At 39.6% G+C, this 18,777-nt stretch overlaps 1 protein-coding gene and 1 long non-coding RNA gene across 2 annotated transcripts in view; both read left to right on the top strand.

Annotated features, from left to right (window-relative positions):
* Positions 1-18,777, top strand: part of rabgap1l (RAB GTPase activating protein 1-like) — a 115,371-nt gene that overhangs the window by 3,982 nt on the left and 92,612 nt on the right. The window contains exons 2-11 of the mRNA XM_086046783.1: positions 1,475-1,693; positions 2,824-2,989; positions 3,395-3,608; positions 5,011-5,185; positions 5,553-5,710; positions 6,951-7,061; positions 9,604-9,670; positions 9,895-9,997; positions 12,649-12,815; positions 15,211-15,343. Of these exons, the coding sequence (XP_085902909.1) occupies positions 1,556-1,693; positions 2,824-2,989; positions 3,395-3,608; positions 5,011-5,185; positions 5,553-5,710; positions 6,951-7,061; positions 9,604-9,670; positions 9,895-9,997; positions 12,649-12,815; positions 15,211-15,343 (1,432 nt within the window). The 5' untranslated portion in view covers positions 1,475-1,555. The remainder of the gene's footprint in view (positions 1-1,474; positions 1,694-2,823; positions 2,990-3,394; positions 3,609-5,010; positions 5,186-5,552; positions 5,711-6,950; positions 7,062-9,603; positions 9,671-9,894; positions 9,998-12,648; positions 12,816-15,210; positions 15,344-18,777) is intronic.
* Positions 15,354-18,413, top strand: LOC147138222 (uncharacterized). The gene is made up of 2 exons (XR_015088918.1): positions 15,354-17,945; positions 18,044-18,413. It is a non-coding gene; the product is annotated as an uncharacterized LOC147138222 (long non-coding RNA).

Below are 18,777 nucleotides of genomic sequence, written 5' to 3'. Positions count from 1 at the left end.
GTCAGTGTGTAGGAAGGTCTGTAAAATATAGCGTCATCATCATCATCACATTACATCACAGATAAATCATGAATGTATTTAACAAAGAGAAACACTACAAGGTAAAGAGAGTGAGACTGTGGAGTAGATTTTATTTCTTGGAATGTGCTAAATATTGATGTGGTATGGAGCAATTATTTTGAATACACTTTGCAGTTTGGGACAGTGGGAATGCAAACAATTGTACACTGTGTTAAACGGAATTGAACTGTACTGCTCTGTAGAAATGGGGTCTTGTTGTAATATGCATTACACTTAGGCGCATAGGTGGCCATTATTGGACTGCACAAATATTTCTTTGTGTATACATGTATCGGAACAACAAATGCGGTCATTACACCAGCGGGTAACATGTTGACATGCTGGGTGTGCACTATATTGGTGCCATAAAATATGTCAAGTGTGACGTACTCTACTTATGTATTTTAGCAATTCTATGTACTGTAAGCTACTGTAGTTGGCTGGATGAGAACAGACTGGAAGAAGATATTGCACATTTCCCCAACATTTGCTGTTATTGCTATTTGTGAGTTTCATCTGGTTTGATTCTCCTTGCCAGTCCTTTCAGTGAGTGACCCATAATTTGCCTGGGTTGTTTATGCTACTTACTATAATTCAATAAGTATGACTGGAGCACATGATCTGGTTGCTGTCCTTGTGTTTGTGTGAATGTCTGAATATCAATTGTCATGGTACGCGTAAATGAAGTCATGTGTGCAATGATTAAAAGTACACTTTTATGTGTCGCTTCCAGATAGGAATATTCATGCATATTGCAGCAAATTCCTTGAAGGGGAAATCAACCCAGCAGGCCCACCAGTTGAAACGCGGCATTCTGATTAATATTGCCTTTGTGGAATACGAGTTAAGCAGTAAAATCCACTTAACCACCAAAAATTTCAAGCATGTTTCTTACATCCCTCTTATTTTTTTTGTTTAAAAGTTAAAAAGTGTAAAAAAAAAAAAAAAAAAAAAAAAGAATAACTTAACCACTGTAAACATTTATTCCACCCCTTTTTAGCCATCTCAGGGGGGCGGCCATTTTGTCATTTCTGCCACAACTACCCAGGGCTCAGGTAACGATCAATCACAGCTCACCTGTTTTCTAAAACTGAGCCGTGATTGGTCGTTACCTGAGCCCTGGGTAGTTGTGATGTCATTTTCAGTCAACAGAAATGACATAATGACGTAATACGTTAGGAATATGAGCCAACAGGAATGTTTTTTTTTTTTTTTTTTTTGAATGTGTTTCTGCTTTTGTAATTTAACTCAGGGTTTTTAGTTGTTTTTTTACACTTCACATTTATACTGTTCCGTTGCTGAAGTGGCACATGTATAGACGCATAAGGACATTAAAAAGGCTTTTACCTGTCAAAAAGTATGAAGTATTATAGTTTGTATCTGACTTTATAACACAAGCTTGTTTTGTATCCAGACCTGGGGGAGGAAAGGGGAGGGGAAAGGGGAGAGATTCAACTCTGGTCTCCCCTGCACTTCCTGAGAAGAAGAGTCAGCCATGGATGACAGCTCTTCTCTACGCAAAGTCAGCAGTTCCACAGAGTCTGTGGCCACCGTCACCAGTGAGGAGTTTGTTCTGGTGCAGCCGAGTGCTACTGGCTCACCTCAAAGCTCTGAGGGAAAACCCAAGCTCAAGGTCAGAATCACATCTCCGCACACAGATAGAAATGATATAGAATCAATGCATTATCCTCTTGGCCACATTAATTAGCTTTTTCAAAATAAACTTTTGGCAAGCACGGATGCTGCTGATGACATTCACTTTGGCAAAAAGCTATTTAACTTTTCAAGCAGGTAAAACACTTTGCCAACCCCATCTTGCTTTTCAATTTTATTTTATATTCAATCAAAGACATCAACTATGTGCTTGATTTTTTTTTTTTCTTCCTTTTTTTTTTTTTTTAAAGGTGAAGTCAACCCAAACATATATTTTGCAAGAATATGTTCTATGCAGGGTCACTAGTTGAAACAAGGCATTCTGATAAATATTGCGTTTGTGGAATAAAAATGAAACCTCCCGTTTGTAGCCATCTCTGGGGGCTGAAATTGACATCACAGTTGCTCAGAGCTCAGGTAACGACCAATCACAGCTCACCCGTTCTCTGAAACTGAGCCGTGATTGGTCGTTCCCTGAGCAACTTCGATGTCATTTTCAGTCGATAGAAGTGACAAAATAGCCAACCCCTCAGATGGCTAAAACGGGTGGATTTCTCATATTGCACGGACGCAATTTTAATCAGACTGCCGTGTTTCAACCCTAAATAAAGTAGTTTCAGGAAAATGCAGTGTAATAACAATGACAAATTGAGGAAAATGTCATGATAATGAATGCAGTTATAAGATAAGATAACCTTTATTAGTCCCACAATGGGTACAATTGGAATTTACACTTCCGATTGGTCCATCATTTGTTACTCCGCCAAAACACAAAATAAAATTGCACAGTTTCCCCGAATGTTTGTCTGTTTTGAGTGACCTAAGTAAATGTACAGTGGCTCCATCTACGTATCCATACTGCCTGCCCTCATTGAGGTTGTGGGGAACTGGGGCCTATTTTAGCTGGGAGAGAGGTGTTTTTGTTTTTTTTAAACACTATGTGTAGATGAAATGTAAAACCAAGCCACAAGGCAGTGCAAACAAAATACTCGCGTTTTTGTTGACACGGCCATAGTAAACAGTATACATTTCAGGAAGCTCTTCTTCATGGTGTATGTTCTCCTCCTTTTTTCTTTACTCCCCGCTTGTTCATGGTCCTTCCTCCGCCAGATGTCCTGGAATGGTAGTGAGCAGCTGGAGAAAGCAATGGAGGAGGTACTGGATGATGATGATGATGATGACGACGACGACGACGTGAAGGTGGAGAAGAGCAGCGTAGAAAAGATGGAGAAGCACAGCAACCCAGAAGTCCAAGTCCCCGAGCTCCAACCAGCAGGTAGCGTTCACGAGCGTCATGGTTTCAGATAGACAAACAACAGCACAGCTAGCGCTGACGCTTCAGTACTGCTGAGAGGAAACGGCAAGAGTAGTGTCATATAAAAGTCAGCAGTGGAAGTTCATCTGCTCTACTCATTGTTCTGCTTCCTGTTTGCAAAGTTTTAAAGAGCTCCTCGAACATCCTGTGCCGTACTGTCATCTTTTTTCATCTTGACATTTTTAACTTGGTCCTCATCTGTCGTCTGGTGGATAGTAGCTTCCATCATAGTGTGATGGCCCCCATACTGGTCGTTTGTGAATTGAACTCACATTTGGCAGTTGCTATCAGTGCGGGCTGAATAAACGGACACCAGACATTTCAGTCAAAATGGTCATCTAACACCACTTGTATGTCCGCCTTCAGAGGTGTCATCAACCTGTCCAGCACGGGCTAGCCCCACGCCTCAAGAGGAAGACAGTGTGCAATTCAACAAGCTGTCCTACTTGGGCTGCACTTGGGTCAAAGCGCCTCGTAATGAGGCCGAAGCACAGAGGGCAATGGCGACCTTGCGGGCCGAGAGTGCCGTCCCCATCCCCATCACCCTGCATGTACCCTGTGGGCCAGAGGGCTCTGTAAGGTAAGACACTTTGTCAAAGAAAAACAAGTCAACTCACAAAAACGTCAACTTCATACTCGCCTTTGCCAAGGAAGTTTTGTTTCTACTGTTAATTCCTAGATAGCAGGAAATAAGAAAAACAGGTTTCCGCAGAACTTTGTGGAGGAATGTGGCATGGACAAAGGAAGACACGGTTTTGATTTATGTTTGTCAGCATTCATCCATCCGTCCATCCATCCATTATCGGTACCGCTTCTCCTCACAAGGGTCGCGGGGTGTGCTGGAGCCTATCCCAGCTGTCTTTGGGCAGTAGGCGGGGGACACCCTGAATTGGTTGCCAGCCAATCGCAGGGCACACAGAGACAAACATCCGCACTCACAATCACACCTAGGGGCAATTTAGAGTGCCCAATCAACTTACCATGCATGTTTTTGGAATGTGGAATTTCAAATTTAGGACAGCGCACCTAAAAAAACGCCTTGGGAGAGCCTAGCACCAATTGTCACATTGCACTGAAATCACCCAGACGCAAGGAAATGCAGAGATGTAAAGTGTTTTGTCAGAGGTGATATGGCATGACTCCTTCTTGTGACTGCCTCCAAGTTAGCCTTTCCATGTTTTAGGAGTGCCAAAATTACATTGCTGTGCTGTTCTGCACAAAATCAAAATCAAAATCAGCCATTATAAGTCATCCCAGGTTTGATAAATCACATTGCGTGTGCTGACTTAATCTATTTGCATGGACTCCTCCCAGAATACACAAAATGAACTGCACACGTTTGCTCTTTTTGCAATTCTGAGTGAGGCTGGTTAATCAGCTTCCACATCTGTTTGCGTGAGCAGTCAATTTACGCCTGTTTTTGTTTTTTGCATCCGCACACCTGAAGTACGGCAAATGCGGCTCTTAAAGACTCCAGCGTAATGTATGCCCTGTCAGTTTTCTGCATTTTACTATTTGGAGTGATGACGTTTTTACACGTGCGTGTAAGAATGTTAAAAAGAAAAATGCACAAGGCACATCTGTGAAGCGACTCACATTTGTATATCATAAAAAGGATGGAACATTTGTATTTGAGTCCAAACAAATCGGAGGTCGAGCACTCGGAACAGATTGTGTTCAACATAACCCAAGCACTGCACCTAAGGATTATTTTGATATTGATATTATTTTGTCTGCTTTCATGGAGGACTCCAGAAATTGGAGAATATTTACTGACGAGAATGTGAAATTCTGCGGATTTGGGCAATTTTAAATGAAAAATGTATCTAAATGAAAATTTATTATCAAAATAGTTATTGAGGAATTTGATAATTGATTAGTTGTCGATTAATCTATCAATTGTTGTACCTCTAAACCTTATTTAGATCATTTCACTCCTGTAAGTCTTTCGTGAAAATGAATCCCCTCATAACTTTCTGCAGGGTTGTGGACCAGGCATCGGGTACAGAGATTTGTTCCTTCCCCATTTACAAGGTGTTGTTTTGTGCTCGTGGACGGGACGGTTCTGTGGAAAGTGACTGCTTTTGCTTCACTGAGAGTTATCGGAGCTCTGAAGACTTCCAAATTCACGTCTTCTCCTGCCACATCAAAGAGGCGGTAAGGTTGACTCACACACACACACACACACTGCGGCCAAGCATTATTCTTCTCACTTCACGAAACATGCATCCTTCATGCGGAAGAAGTACGCTTTGAGAAACAGCTGCATCTATCATCATCATGTGATGACAAACCCAGTTAGCACAAACTGTGAGGAGTCATTTCCAACTTCTTCATAATGCTTTTTCATCTCCACTTGTTGGCCCCTTTTGCTATTATCCGCTTTCCTTCTTCCTCTTCTCGCCAAGCCCTTTGTCTACCTCACTACCTCACTTGTTCCTCTCACTCTCATTAAATTGGTGTTCAGTTTTTGTCCAAATAGTGTTCATTTAGTTGTGACCGTTTCTTACCTGTTTCCATGTAGGTCAGTCGAATCTTGTACAGTTTCTCAACAGCCTTCCGCCGCTCTTCGCGGCCGACCGATATCAGAGACACGCCGCTGTTGAGTCCTCTTGACAGTGATCTTTTTATTTTTACTGTCTCTCTGGAGATTAAGGAAGACGATGGCAAGGGAAACTTCAGGTATTTTATCGACACATACATTAAATATGAAATCAGACTTACACTCGCACTTGGTTTTCCCCGGACAAACAAATGAGACTTGCTATGATAATTAATAGACCCTGAAATTAGAACATTTTGATGTGATTCAGTCATTAGCTTTTAATTATTTAGCATAATCATAAATGCTTTCATTATTGGTGAAGAAATGAAATTTATCTCATGGAATGTGCTAAACTTGTTTATCTGCAGGAAGGAAGGAATGGGAAAACATTGTCATTTGTTGCGCCTCCATTTTTATCATCGGAGATTCATTTGCATGTTCTACTATCATCTGTCCTCTTCTCATGCCCAACTTAGCCTTTACTGCAAGCAGGCTTGGGAGGACTACTTTACAAATGTATTCCGATACAGTCACTAGTTACTTGTTAAAAAATTTACTTAGTAACATAATCCAAGTACCATATTATTAAAGTGATGTAACCTGACTACGTTTAGTTACTTTTGGGTTATTCCAAAACCAAACATGCTAATGAAGACAAAAAATATCACTACAATAAATATATTTTGGGACTTGTGACTATTTAGCATTATGCATGGTGTGGGAATGAAGGAGGAAATTGGAGCACCCAAAATCCAAATTGTAACTTTCAGAATGTTTAGGCAGAGGCAGTCATGTTATAACGAGTGAAATGAAAAAAAAAAAACAAATCATATGAAGGCAATATTTGCAGCGGTATCTTCTTTGTAAATGTTATTTAAGATAAATCGGTCCTTCAGTGTCTATGTTCAAACAGTGGATAGTGGTCACCATTCTCGCTTTTCCCGGCAGGTTGTTTTCAAACGGTCCACTTTTGGGGCGAGGACACTACATTCAGTTCCTCCGCCTCCCGCTGACTGTACACCCGTCCCAGCAAAACCATGCGAGCAGAGTTGGGGCAGCCCAATGAGCTAGACGTATTATCACAATTTATCCACTTGTTGCGCTTAAATAAACAAATGTGCCGATGACTTTTCCGACAGCATTGAAATTGTAATCCTGCAAAATAATCCCAATTTGTAATATTTGCACCTGTAATCTGATGACATTATTTTTTCTGTAACTGAACCAAAATACAATTTAAAAAAACGGGTGCCCTGAATGCATAACTCCGGTAGATGTAGATGTTACTCCCCAAGCCTGACTGCAAGATACCATACTTTATGACAGAAGGTGGTAGATTTATGTTTAATAATCGGGTCTCTTTCTTCCTTTTCACAGTGCAGTCCCCAAAGACAGAGACAAATTGTACTTCAAGCTGCGACAGAGTGTTCAGAAGAAAGTCCTGATTACAGTACAGCAAATTAGCAACAAAGAGCTCGGCATTGAGAGGTGAGAGGCAGTCTAATGAGAAACTGGGTCAGCTTCACCTAAAAAGCAACAGATGTGACAATGATCGTCATTTCTGGAAAATAAAACGCACACACTTATTTTACGCCCTCTCAAAATTGCTGTTATTATTAATATTATAATTATTATTATAATATACAGCAGCAGACAGGTGATAGTGGCCCTTACACATACAAACTCATAGGTGTGTTTTCCCACGTGGACAGAAGCAGTTACTGAGCGTATTATAGTCACCATAATCTATTGTATTTACACACGTGCGCAAGGTATTTTCCAATTTGTTGGTGAGCGTTTTAATAATTGAATAATTAAAGATGCTCAATCCAATGTCGTGCTACAGCAAATGGACGCGGTATGATATGATGACAGATACCAAATGGCAACACTCGCATTCCTCTGTGATTCACGGTAATGAAAATTGTGTTTTTATTAGTGCTGTCGAGCGATTACATTTTTTAAATTAATTAATCGCCTAATTTTTCATAATTGACCACGATTAACCATATTTTTCAACTACAATTTTTTTACAAAGCTTGGGACAGATATTTACTTGAGTAAAATCTTGGAATTAATGTGGGAAAAAAATGTAAAGTATGTTTCGATTCAGCTTGTTCTAATAGCTTTCTCTGATTCTTGAATACGATTCTTTTCCTGTAAAATACAACCGTTGAACGATACACCAAAGACGTACAACTAATATGGTATTTTAATGTGGCTTTGCAAAGTGTGCAGATTGTTTTGGATTTCTCTTATGAGCTGTCGAGCAACTTTTTAAAGTAAAACTATGTAAAAGGGACAGTGACTCTCCTCTAAGTTTGGCTGCTACAGGAAGTAAATAAAACGGCAAAGAGTTAATTGAGTTCATTTTTTTGAATGCTTTATAAGATTTAAATTCCTCACCATAGTTAAAGCTTTAATTTTGACGGCCCTAGTTTTTATACATATATTTGGAACATGAGTCATTGCATATCATGTTGGAATGACAGTACACTTTCTTCACAAGCCATAGGTAAACGTATTCTTGAACTCATGTACGGTAATTTGCTGACTATAAGTGCACCTCATTAAAAGCCGCAACAGCTAAATTTAGCCATTTAACAAATATGTACTCTACATACAGGATATTATCTGGTTTGCTTTTTTATTCTCCCTAACCCTCCCACTGAATTACTCAAGTGACTGATATGAATGTTCAGAATGACGGAAGACTCGGACAGTTTCATTGGTCAACTGTGACATATTCTTTAATTTCATTGCTCATATGTGACGCGACTGTCTGTAAATCTATTGGCAGCATGAAGCTCATTAAAAAAAATCATAAATGAACTGCGTTACATATTAAGTCACAGGGTTCAAAGCGTGGTAAAAGGTAGCAACATACAGTCTGAAAAGTACAGTATATTATGTACCCCCAATTTTGGATCATCTTTCTTCGTGAAAAAAAGTGTTATTCTAAAGAAATGACACTACTAGCCCAACTAAAGTTGACAATCCCTGTCCTTGATTTAAATGTTAGCAAAAGTCAGGTGTAGGGGAAAAGCCTCTAGTGAACATGCTGTGAGAACAATGGCAGCTAATTGTTTTGTTGTACGTCTCACTAAATGTCAGTGACTAAAAACCGCTGTATGCTTGTCTTTCTAAAACCCTATCAAAATGAGTGATGCGTGACCACAGCCTGGCAACCTCTCATGATAGAATCGGTGATTATTTTCCCTGTCCTTGGATGGCTGTGTGTGAACAACAAGCATAACTTGAGTCCTTTTAAAGAGCATTATCAAAAATAATTCCACCGGTGAGTACTGTTCTATGTGCTTGAGCCAATACCTCTAACTTCCCGCAGCCCCTTTTATTGCACTCAGGCAGTGAGCCTGCATGCCTGCACCAAAGAACTAGGTCATCTTCACCCCTCTTACTTTGCCTTCCCAGTCACTTACCTTCATTTTCCTTCACCAGTGGACACCTCAGCCATTCGATATTTCTGTTTACCTTTGTTTTTTTTGTTTTCTTTTCATCATGTACTGTATACGGTATGGTTAATCAGTGTATCCCTTGGCATTGCCGATAAATATCTGTACAGTTGCCTATGGACATTACTCGTTAACTGAGCCTCCAACATGAAAGCCATTGTTCAATATGCTTGAATTGGGCTTTCTATTCTAAGTGTGTCTTAAATGTTATTCAATGAATATGGTGTTGATATTTTTGACACGATCCCATGCTGACCACTAGATGGCATCCCAAACCTGGAGGTCAATGCTGCACCCTCTGGAAATTGCAGCTCATAAGCATGAAATGCCGTTTCAGATTGATTTAATGCATTACTGTAATTAGAATGGGTTCGGGGAAAAGGGACTCAACATACTGTACTGTATTGGTGGATACAAGTTTGGATCACTCCCTTTCCTTGAACAGATATACTATGAAGGCACAGCAATGTTAAAATAGTTGATAAAAAAAAAGCATAATAAAAGAATATTAGCAATTATCTGTAATTGTTTGAATGTGCAAAGTGTCTTCTTTCTAGGTGTTTTGGAATGCTACTGAGTCCAGGCCAGAAGGTTTGCAATAGCGACATGCATCTGCTAGACATGGTGAGCACAGGAGAATCATGTACTGCATCTGTGAATTACTGTATGAAATGACTATTAAATGATTGTGTGTTTTTTATATGGAATACTGCATAGGATATTAGATTCTACATCTGCACTTTTTCTCTGTTGTACTGTGTATTTGACAGTGTTAAGTGTTGTAGTAAGTTTAACAAACATACAGTTGATGTTAAATCAACATACTTCATTAACTATTACCTGCCCAGGAAACGATGGGGAAGACCTCTGATGGAAAGGCTTATGTGATCACAGGAATTTGGAATCCCAATATTGCAGCCTTCCAGCCCCTCAATGAAGACGCGCCAAAAGGTTTGATGCGGTTTTTTCCCCCCCTTTTAAAGCCAAAATTCCACAATACATAAGACTGTGCTGTGAATTTGATTTGCTTTTAGATAAGGAAATATTATTTTAGTCAGTAATTTAACATTTTTCACACTTAAAAGTTTTATTAATTTTGACTCAAACTTCTTTTTACTTGTATGGTATCGAATGTCATCCATGTTTGTCTGCCATGTCCGCTGTCACAGAGATTTTTCTGCACAGAACACATCACTGTTTTATTTGGATAATGTTGCTGTGCGTCTGTAACATTTCTTGTAATATGAATATAGACCAAACATTTTATCACTTTTTTAATTTCAAAGATGAGGTATGGAATTGCTGAATTTATTATTCCAAGTTGATGTAGTTTAGATCAGTGCTCCCTAACCACCGGGCCAGGGTGGGCTGCATAGTTGAAAGAAGAAAAAAAAAAACCTACAGTACCGTTAGTTTATTTATTGTCCGAGGCCGAAAAATATTTTATTCTATTGTTCTCTCTGTTACATCAGTCTATGAAGGACTCTTGAAGCATATCCAATCTCAGTCACGTAACGCTAATATTAAACTCACGAGCTACCAAAATGAGTGAAAAACAGACTGTATTTGGAAAGTTTCTTTGCAACGGGGAAAAGGCCCAGTGATGAGACAACACAAGAACCGATGACCAAGAAGAAAACAAAAGGTGCATTTCACAGTCAATAGCAGAAGATTTAGATGAAATAGGGATTTATGGCAAAATGGTTCCCACGCACGCAGCCCAGTCTGCATAATTATTAAACGTTATCTTGAGTTATTCATAGACTTAATATTTGTTCCGTGGTGCCTTATGTTGGCGCATATCATGAGGACGCCGCTAATATAGTTACATAAAATGAGGCTTCACTTTTATTGTTATAACTACAAAGTTTTGTGTTGCTTGTATCATCCATGCACTTTATATTTATCCTGTGGTGTCTGTCACATGTTTTAGCGTGACCATAGATTGTGAGTGACCACGATCATAGTAAAGGTACATAAAAATACATTGTGGATTTGCATTTCATCTCAACCTCCTTGTCATGCAAGCCTTGATTCCCGTAGCTTGCCAAAACTTGGCAGCACCTTTCCCTACGCAGGCATGAACACATCAAGCAGCTGTAGATAAACACTCATGCGACGAACTGGGTTAAATGCAACAAATCTGATTCACTTCATAATGTGAGAAAAAAAGACCTGTTTTCTGCAATTATGATTATAGTTTGAGTGGATCATAATTTCTAACATACTTTGTGCTTTACATGTATTAATTAGATCTAAATGTGAAAATATTATTACAACACATTTGGCTTTCTTTAAAGGGAAAGTCAACCCAATCATATTTTTTTTCAATAATATATTCTCTGCAAGCCCACTAGAAGAAACAAAGCATTCTGATACATATTGCGTTTGTGGAATAAGAGTTAATCCACTCATTTTTAGCTATCTCTGAGGGTGGCCATTTTGTCACTTCTGTCAACTGAAAATGACATCACAACTACCCAGGGCTCAGGTAACGACCAATCACGTCTGACCTGTTTTCTGAAGCTGAGCCGTGATTGGTCGTTACCTGAGCCCTGAGTAGTTGTGATGTCATTTTCAGTTGACAGAAGTGACAAAATGGCCGCCCCCTGAGATGGCTAAAAAAGGGTGGATTTCTCATATTCCACAAACACAATATGAATCAGAATGCCTTGTTTCAACTGGTGGGCCTGCTGGGAACATATTCTGGAAAAAGATATGTTTGGGTTGAGAGAACAAAAATTTGTGATACCAATTGTAACCAACAAGAGCCTAATGGGTCATACAAGATATAGATATTGTCATTGTTCCATTCACCTGCTAAATTACACCATATAATCAGACTTGCATTGCCCAAATGACCTGCTTACCTCAGAATAAAGCCTCAAAGGCCTAATAAAGTACACATTGGCGAGGCACACAGACAGACTAGCTTTTCACAGGCAATGCGTCTCTAATCAACTTTATTTGCATGGCTGGTGTGTAGAGACAACGCAGACAGGTTTCGGGAGAACATGAAAACACAGCAAGTCCCCAGGCCCCAGCCAGGCTACGAAATCACATCCAAAACCTTCTTGCTATGAAATCAGTCACTGTACTGCTGTGCTACAATAATTCATTTAAATTTCACCAAAACATAGTTTTCACATTTGGATTTTATAGTGATTGGATTTTCTAGTTAATGGGGAAATATTTACACAGTATGATCTGGTGGTTGGCACAGCGTTGCTGCCAAGCTGAAAGCTAGCCTCACTGAATCCATCAGAGCTTTCAAATTAAAGAGGGGGGCAACTTGCCGACTGGAAGGCTCAGAGAGTTAGAAATGCAAGGAGATGGCAGATTGGTCAAAGCCGTCGATTTGAGGTGGTTTACTGCATAACCTAATGCACGTCACACTCATTTGAGAAAACAGGAGGCAGGACACAACAAGAACACTTCAGAGCATCAATTAATCATGTGATCTAAAAACTGTTGGATCAAGGACGAATTTGATCAGTTTTACTTCATACAGCAGTGAAAGGTTTTTACTAATGTTTGTAAAATAGTTTCTTTTCAGTGTCCTGTAATTCCTAGCAACTCTTCCCCCCTATTGTCTGGTGCAGATAAGCAAGTGTACATGACTGTGGCAGTGGACCTGGTGGTAACCGAGGTGGTGGAGCCAGTTCGCTTCCTGCTGGAAACTTTGGTCAGAGTTTATCCGTCAAATGAACGTTTCTGGTACTTCAGCCGTAAGACCTTCAGCGAGACCTTCTACCTCAAACTTGGACAGGTATCTTCACACCAGTGTCCCCTTTAAGCTGCGCGCGTGCGCGTTTGTGCACTTCTCGCACCCTCTCAGCGCACACAATGACGCTGGCGCGCACCACGCACGCGCCTTACATTGCTACACTCATTCCTTCATTTCCACCCCAGTTTGATCTATAAACAGGACACCACACTATTCCCGCTACCTTTACCGTTTCAGCGGTGCAACCAAAGGTGCAAACTCGGTTGTTCCACTGTAGTTGGAGGCATACATTGATGCACGCACTCACCAGGCGGCATAATGCTCTGGGGTTCTTTTTCTTTGGCTGGAGTTGGTGCCTCATTAGCAGTTCCAAATACTAGTCAGTGTGAACATGAAACTTCTAGGCTTTTGCTAGAAAGCTGAAGATGAAGAGAAGCCTCATCTTACAGCATGACAATGACCCAAAGAACACATCCAACTGAAAAAAAGAATCGCAGGAGGAAAATTAAGGTTTGGAATGGCCCAGCCAGAAGCCGATCAAACATCTGTGGCGTGATCTGACCACGTCTGTGTGCGGGAGGACATGGACTCGTAATAGATAGGCTTTTGCCTGATTATACATATATCTATTTTTTATTAGGTAATTCAATTAGGGTCAAATGTGTTAAACTCTGCGAATCAAAAGTGGCGGTGCTGTAGATCAACATGTTAATCGAATGGAAATGATGGCAACATGCTGCTATGATGAGTTTTGCTAAAGATGGCAAATTCAATTTCTCCTTCCTCGCGATACTGTAATGTGTTCTAGTTGCATGGGTTTCCTCACAACTTCTTTGATCAAAAAGTGCTCAGAGACAACAGATGACCAGCCAGCTTCTTCTGCCTTGGTATGTAGAAGGGGGAAAAAAATTTAGAAAAACTAAATACAGAGCTACTCAACTAAGCCACACATGGGCTGGCAAAACAGTGGAGTGTGGGGAGGCTTTCCATTGTAGCCGGCTAATAAGTGTCTCTTTCTCATTATTGGTGTGTTGGTAATTAACGGCGGCAGTCTGACTTGAACGCCTGATTGCCTACGGAGTTATCTCCTCAGTAAATGGAAGACTGGTGCACTGGTTAAGAGCTAATTAAAAGATAATATTGTGTGTGTGGTTTTTATTGGGGGGGGAGATGTCTATCAGGAGCTACACACTTACATGTAGAATGTGTGATTTTATTGTCCTATGTCCCCTGAAAAAGAATAATACCTTCATAAAATGTACTTATACGATTAATAAAATACAATGGGCAAACGTTACATTAGGATAATGCATTGCAGTCAGTTTTGGAGCTTGAATATGGATTCTCGATGCCATTTGAGAACAACATGAAAAATATAGAATACAAAAATTGCAAGTCAGCTCTTTGAATCATTTTCATATAGGGGAAGTTCACCCAAACAGATTTTTTTCAAGGATATGTTCCATGCAGGCCCACTAGTTGAAACGATGCATTCTGATTAAAAATTGTGTTTGAGGGATAATAGTTAATCCACCCGTTTTTAGCTATTTTTGGGGGCGGCCATATTGTCACTTCTGTCGACTGAAAATGACATCACAACTAGTCAGGGCTCAGGTAATGACCAATCACAGCTCACCTGTTTTCTGAAGCTGAACGATGATTGGTCGTTATCTGAGCCCTGAGCAACTCTGATGTCATTTTCAGTCGACGGAAGTGACAAAATGGCCGCCCCCTGAGATGGCTAAAAAGGGATGGATTTTGCTGCTTAACTCATATTCCACAAGCGCAATATTAATCAGAATGCCTTGTTTCATCTAGTGGGCCTGCTGGGAATGTATTCTTGAAAAAATATGTTTGGGTTGATTTCCACTTTAAACAAAAATGCCAGACAAAATGGTTTGGTAGAATTAAGAATTCATTCTGCTGCGACCATCACCATTAAAGTTACATCAATCATTGAAGACTATTGAGCTGGTTCCAGAAACAGCCATGGAAGCCCAACCCGTGACATCACTTTGGTATAGGTTAATTATCTACTGTTCACTGAAAAAACTCACCTATTGCTGTTTTTGTGCTTAGGCAAATGCCCTGTCTGTCTGTACTGTATTAAACTACTCCCTGGTGGCAAAGGCGAGAACACCAGAAGGAGCAGCACAATGTGCATTAATTAAATGCACAATTTATATTGTTTTTATGAAGTATTGCACTGTGTGTTGGTTTTCTAATAAACCCACGTTCCCAAAATGTGGTGTTGTTGCATATGAGTGTGCGGGCTGTGTCAGATTAATGACCTTTCCATTTATCTGAATGTGGCGATGGTCACGGAACAAATCAAACTCTCAAGTGAAAGTGCCACTGCATAAAGCATGCTGCATGTCGTTTAAAGTTTCCATATTTTTTTAAATGCCAGCTAAGGATACTATGTGTGCCCATACAGCATGCACCAGAGAGGACAGGTCAGAGTGATGCTACGTATGAGGTGGTGAGTCTTCAGAGGGAGTCAGAGAGAAGCAATGAAGGCAAAGGAAAACTGGCCTCGCCCACTGAAGAGGAGGAGGCGGCGGATGATGGTAAGAGAAGCCACTTACTCCTACTTACTCTTTGTTTGCACTGTTTGGTTCCTTGGCAGGTTATTCTGCCATCATCCATTATTATTAATGCTTCACAATCAAAGTTAGGTAGAGTACATTGTGCCCACATCTTTGTTTGGATTTAGATTCTTTTTGAGTGTCAGATACATTTAATTAAGTAATTTGAGTTACTGTGTGGCAGAGCAGTCCTCATTGATTGCGTCACTTGATTCCTATACAGTACTTACCGTGCAGTGCTTAACCCATTTCTTGGACCACGACCAAATGTCACATTTTGCAGTCTAAATTAATAGCATTGTTATTACAAACTATTTTTCCCCACAGATAAGAATGATACAGCTTTGTTTTCCACAGGGGCATTTGGAATTTTTGTTGTGAGTACAGCTTGTTGTTTTCATTGCCCGCAGTCTCAATTTTTTTCACCTCGTATTAATAGAGGCAGCAAAATTGTCTCCATGTGCCATTATTGACCCACCCAAAGCCACTCTTTGGGTTCCCAAGCTATAGCTGATGGTTTTCAACTGTCATTGCGGGAGCCATTCGGAGGGCTTTTTCTGTACGGTCCCTCCTCCCTTCGAGATGAGAAAATAGAGACACTCAGGGACATGGAGTTGGAGGTCAGCCTTATTGTGTATAAAAATGAATACCCGCACATTGTAGTAGCTCCCATAGAAGCGCACACTTTTAATTATTTTTTTTTTCTTCTCTGGGGCTTCAATGTGCCCGAAGGTGACAGTTTTTTTTTCTTTGCGGTTCCCTCCACAGCACTGTCATTATTGTTGAGTGTGTTTTTGTCACTCTTTCCAACACGCAGAAATACATAAAATTGGACTGTTTCATATGCATCCTCTGCTCTGCTAGAAGGAACTATCCTGTATCTGTGTGATACAACACAATGACGTTGGCTTTGAGCTAAATAAAAATCAATGCAGATTTTGTTCTGAGACTTAAAAAAGAGGTTAAATTCATTGAATTACACAAACAACATTAGCAAGGGTTCCCCATGCTGCCATGCGCATTGAATGCACAATATTGCGATATTGGCCCATGAATTATGCATATCGCAACAATAATTTTCTTAAGGAATTGTAAGCTTTTATCTGAATTCCACCAGTCAGATGCAAACTTAAATGTGCATCACCAACCAATAGGTGGACATTATCTAGGAGAATTACAATTAATTAGCTAAGAACACATTGAGCTTGCTTATTTTTCCGCATAGAAAAAAGTACTTCTTTCATTTGATAATGAAAATGTCATTTCTTTAGGTATGTTAAATATCGCAATAAAACGATATTACAATAGTCAACATCCATATTGGATGTCACAAGTTTTTCCAATATCGTGCAGCCCTAGTTCCTACCCTATTTAGCATCTCTGAGAGTACTACAGTGGAACCTCAAGTTATAAACTTAATTGGTTCTGTGAGCCTGTTTGTAATTTGAAATGTTCATAAATCGAGGTAATATTTTCCATTGAAATGAAATTAATCCATTACCTCCCCCTAAATAAAGATATACTTAACTTTTTTTAAGACCAATTTGTGGTTAAAAATAAATATAATGCAATATAGAAGTGACCGAAAGCACTATTATAAATAAATAAAACACTTAAAAAAACATAACTATTTATTTTATTTTATTTTCTATTTACTTTATGAGAGGAGGGGAAAAAGTGGAAGAGGACTCCAGCTCCTACATTGAAAAAGAGTCTTCTTCCATAATGACACGGAAAGAGTATGATTCAAGTTATTCTTACTATGTTTGTTTCTTTTCTATTTCATTGGATTTTGGCATACAAAGTGAAATGTCACGTTGTCATTTAAAAGATTAATTTGCTTCAAATTTCTGTTATCATTTTAATTTTTTTTCCATTGCCCCACTCATGCTATCACCAGCAAGCGCTTACTCATTTGTCTAATAGAAATCAAAACAACAACATAAAAAACACAAGTGTAAGAGCACAGATCTTTCTGCTCATTTATGACAAGCTCCTCCAATAACACTCCCTTTAGCAATTTACCATTTCTTAGGAGCCATTCTGATTGTTTAGCTCTTTATTTACATGTTTGGCAAACGTTCGACGCGTCTGTCAGCACATGACCGGTTTCCGCATTCATTCAACGTGGCCACTTCTAGCATCTGCGATTGGATTAATGTATTGTACGTAGGTGGAGTTTGCACCTTGCAACATGCAGGCATGGCTATTTGATGTGATTACACTGACATGAACTAATTTGTAACACAATTAAAGAGATGGTACATGTAAATAAGTAATATACGCAAAAAATAGTTGTTTTGTATGAAAATGAAATGATTTTTGGATTCTTTTACTAAGTCATTCACTTACGCAACAGCTATTAATTTGTAGATTGTGATTGGATGATCAAGGATGCAAAGGTGGAACTTCCGCTTACATATTCAACGGCTTCCGCCTTAAACCATGCAGCGATATCACTAGTTTTCAGATCACAGCAATGTGGTATGCATGTTGCCAATGATGGTTACGCAGCGCGAGAAGAATTACAACATCCATCCATCCTTTTGTCCATGAAAAGACTGATCCTATATCGAAAATAGAGGTAATTTTTCGGCGAAAACTTCGAATTGTACGTAAAAAGCGGCGTTCGTAACTCGAGGTTCCTTTCTAGTTATTTTTTTTTTGGCTTCTCCCATCTAGTGTGCGCCACAACAACAAAGAAAGGAAGAAGATGATGCAAACCATAGAAGAAGAAAAGAAGACACGACATGACGAATCTTTTGAGTTATCGCCATGATCAACATCCAAAATTGTACACCAACACCGTTATTTAAATATATCGCTTTTTAAGTACATTCCGCGAGGTCTTGCATGCATGCACATTTATTTTGGTTGCTGCTGTTAACAATTTCATTTAAACATATCGCTTTCTAAGTGCATTTCGCGAGGTCTTGCATGCATGCAAATTTATTTTGGTTGCTGCTGTTCATTTCTAATGTGCAACAGGTCATAGGATTAATGATTTGGTATGCATTGTATTCAAAATAAAACTTTTTCAATTCTTTCAGTGTGTCTATTTGTATGTTCATTTTGTGATGATTTTGGTTGCTATTATTCCGATTTTCATCCCACCATTTCATCTCTAGACTTTGTATGAAAAATAACCTTGTGGTGAATGGCTCTCTTTAGTTTAAAAGGAAATAGTAATGTAAATCACTTTCTTAGTCCTTGTATGTTTGCAGTGACAGCAGACACGTGCTTCCTGCCCACATGGCCTCAGCAGTCTAGAGATAGAAGCGCCACCTTTGTGCTGGGTCTAAACAATTTGTAAAGGCTCCTTGAGCACATACAAAGCCCTGTAAAGCTCATGCATGCTGTTGCTGTTGGGATGTATAGAAGAAACAGCTTGCAGAGGATATAATGGCTGCACGAAA

Source organism: Filicampus tigris, chromosome 12 (assembly GCF_054856515.1).
Source record: "Filicampus tigris isolate MCC_2025a chromosome 12, RoL_Ftig_1.0, whole genome shotgun sequence".
NCBI classification, from domain to species: Eukaryota; Metazoa; Chordata; class Actinopteri; order Syngnathiformes; family Syngnathidae; genus Filicampus; species Filicampus tigris.
The sequence above is the reverse complement of the archived record's forward strand: the minus strand, read 5'-3'. Positions and strand labels throughout refer to the sequence as shown.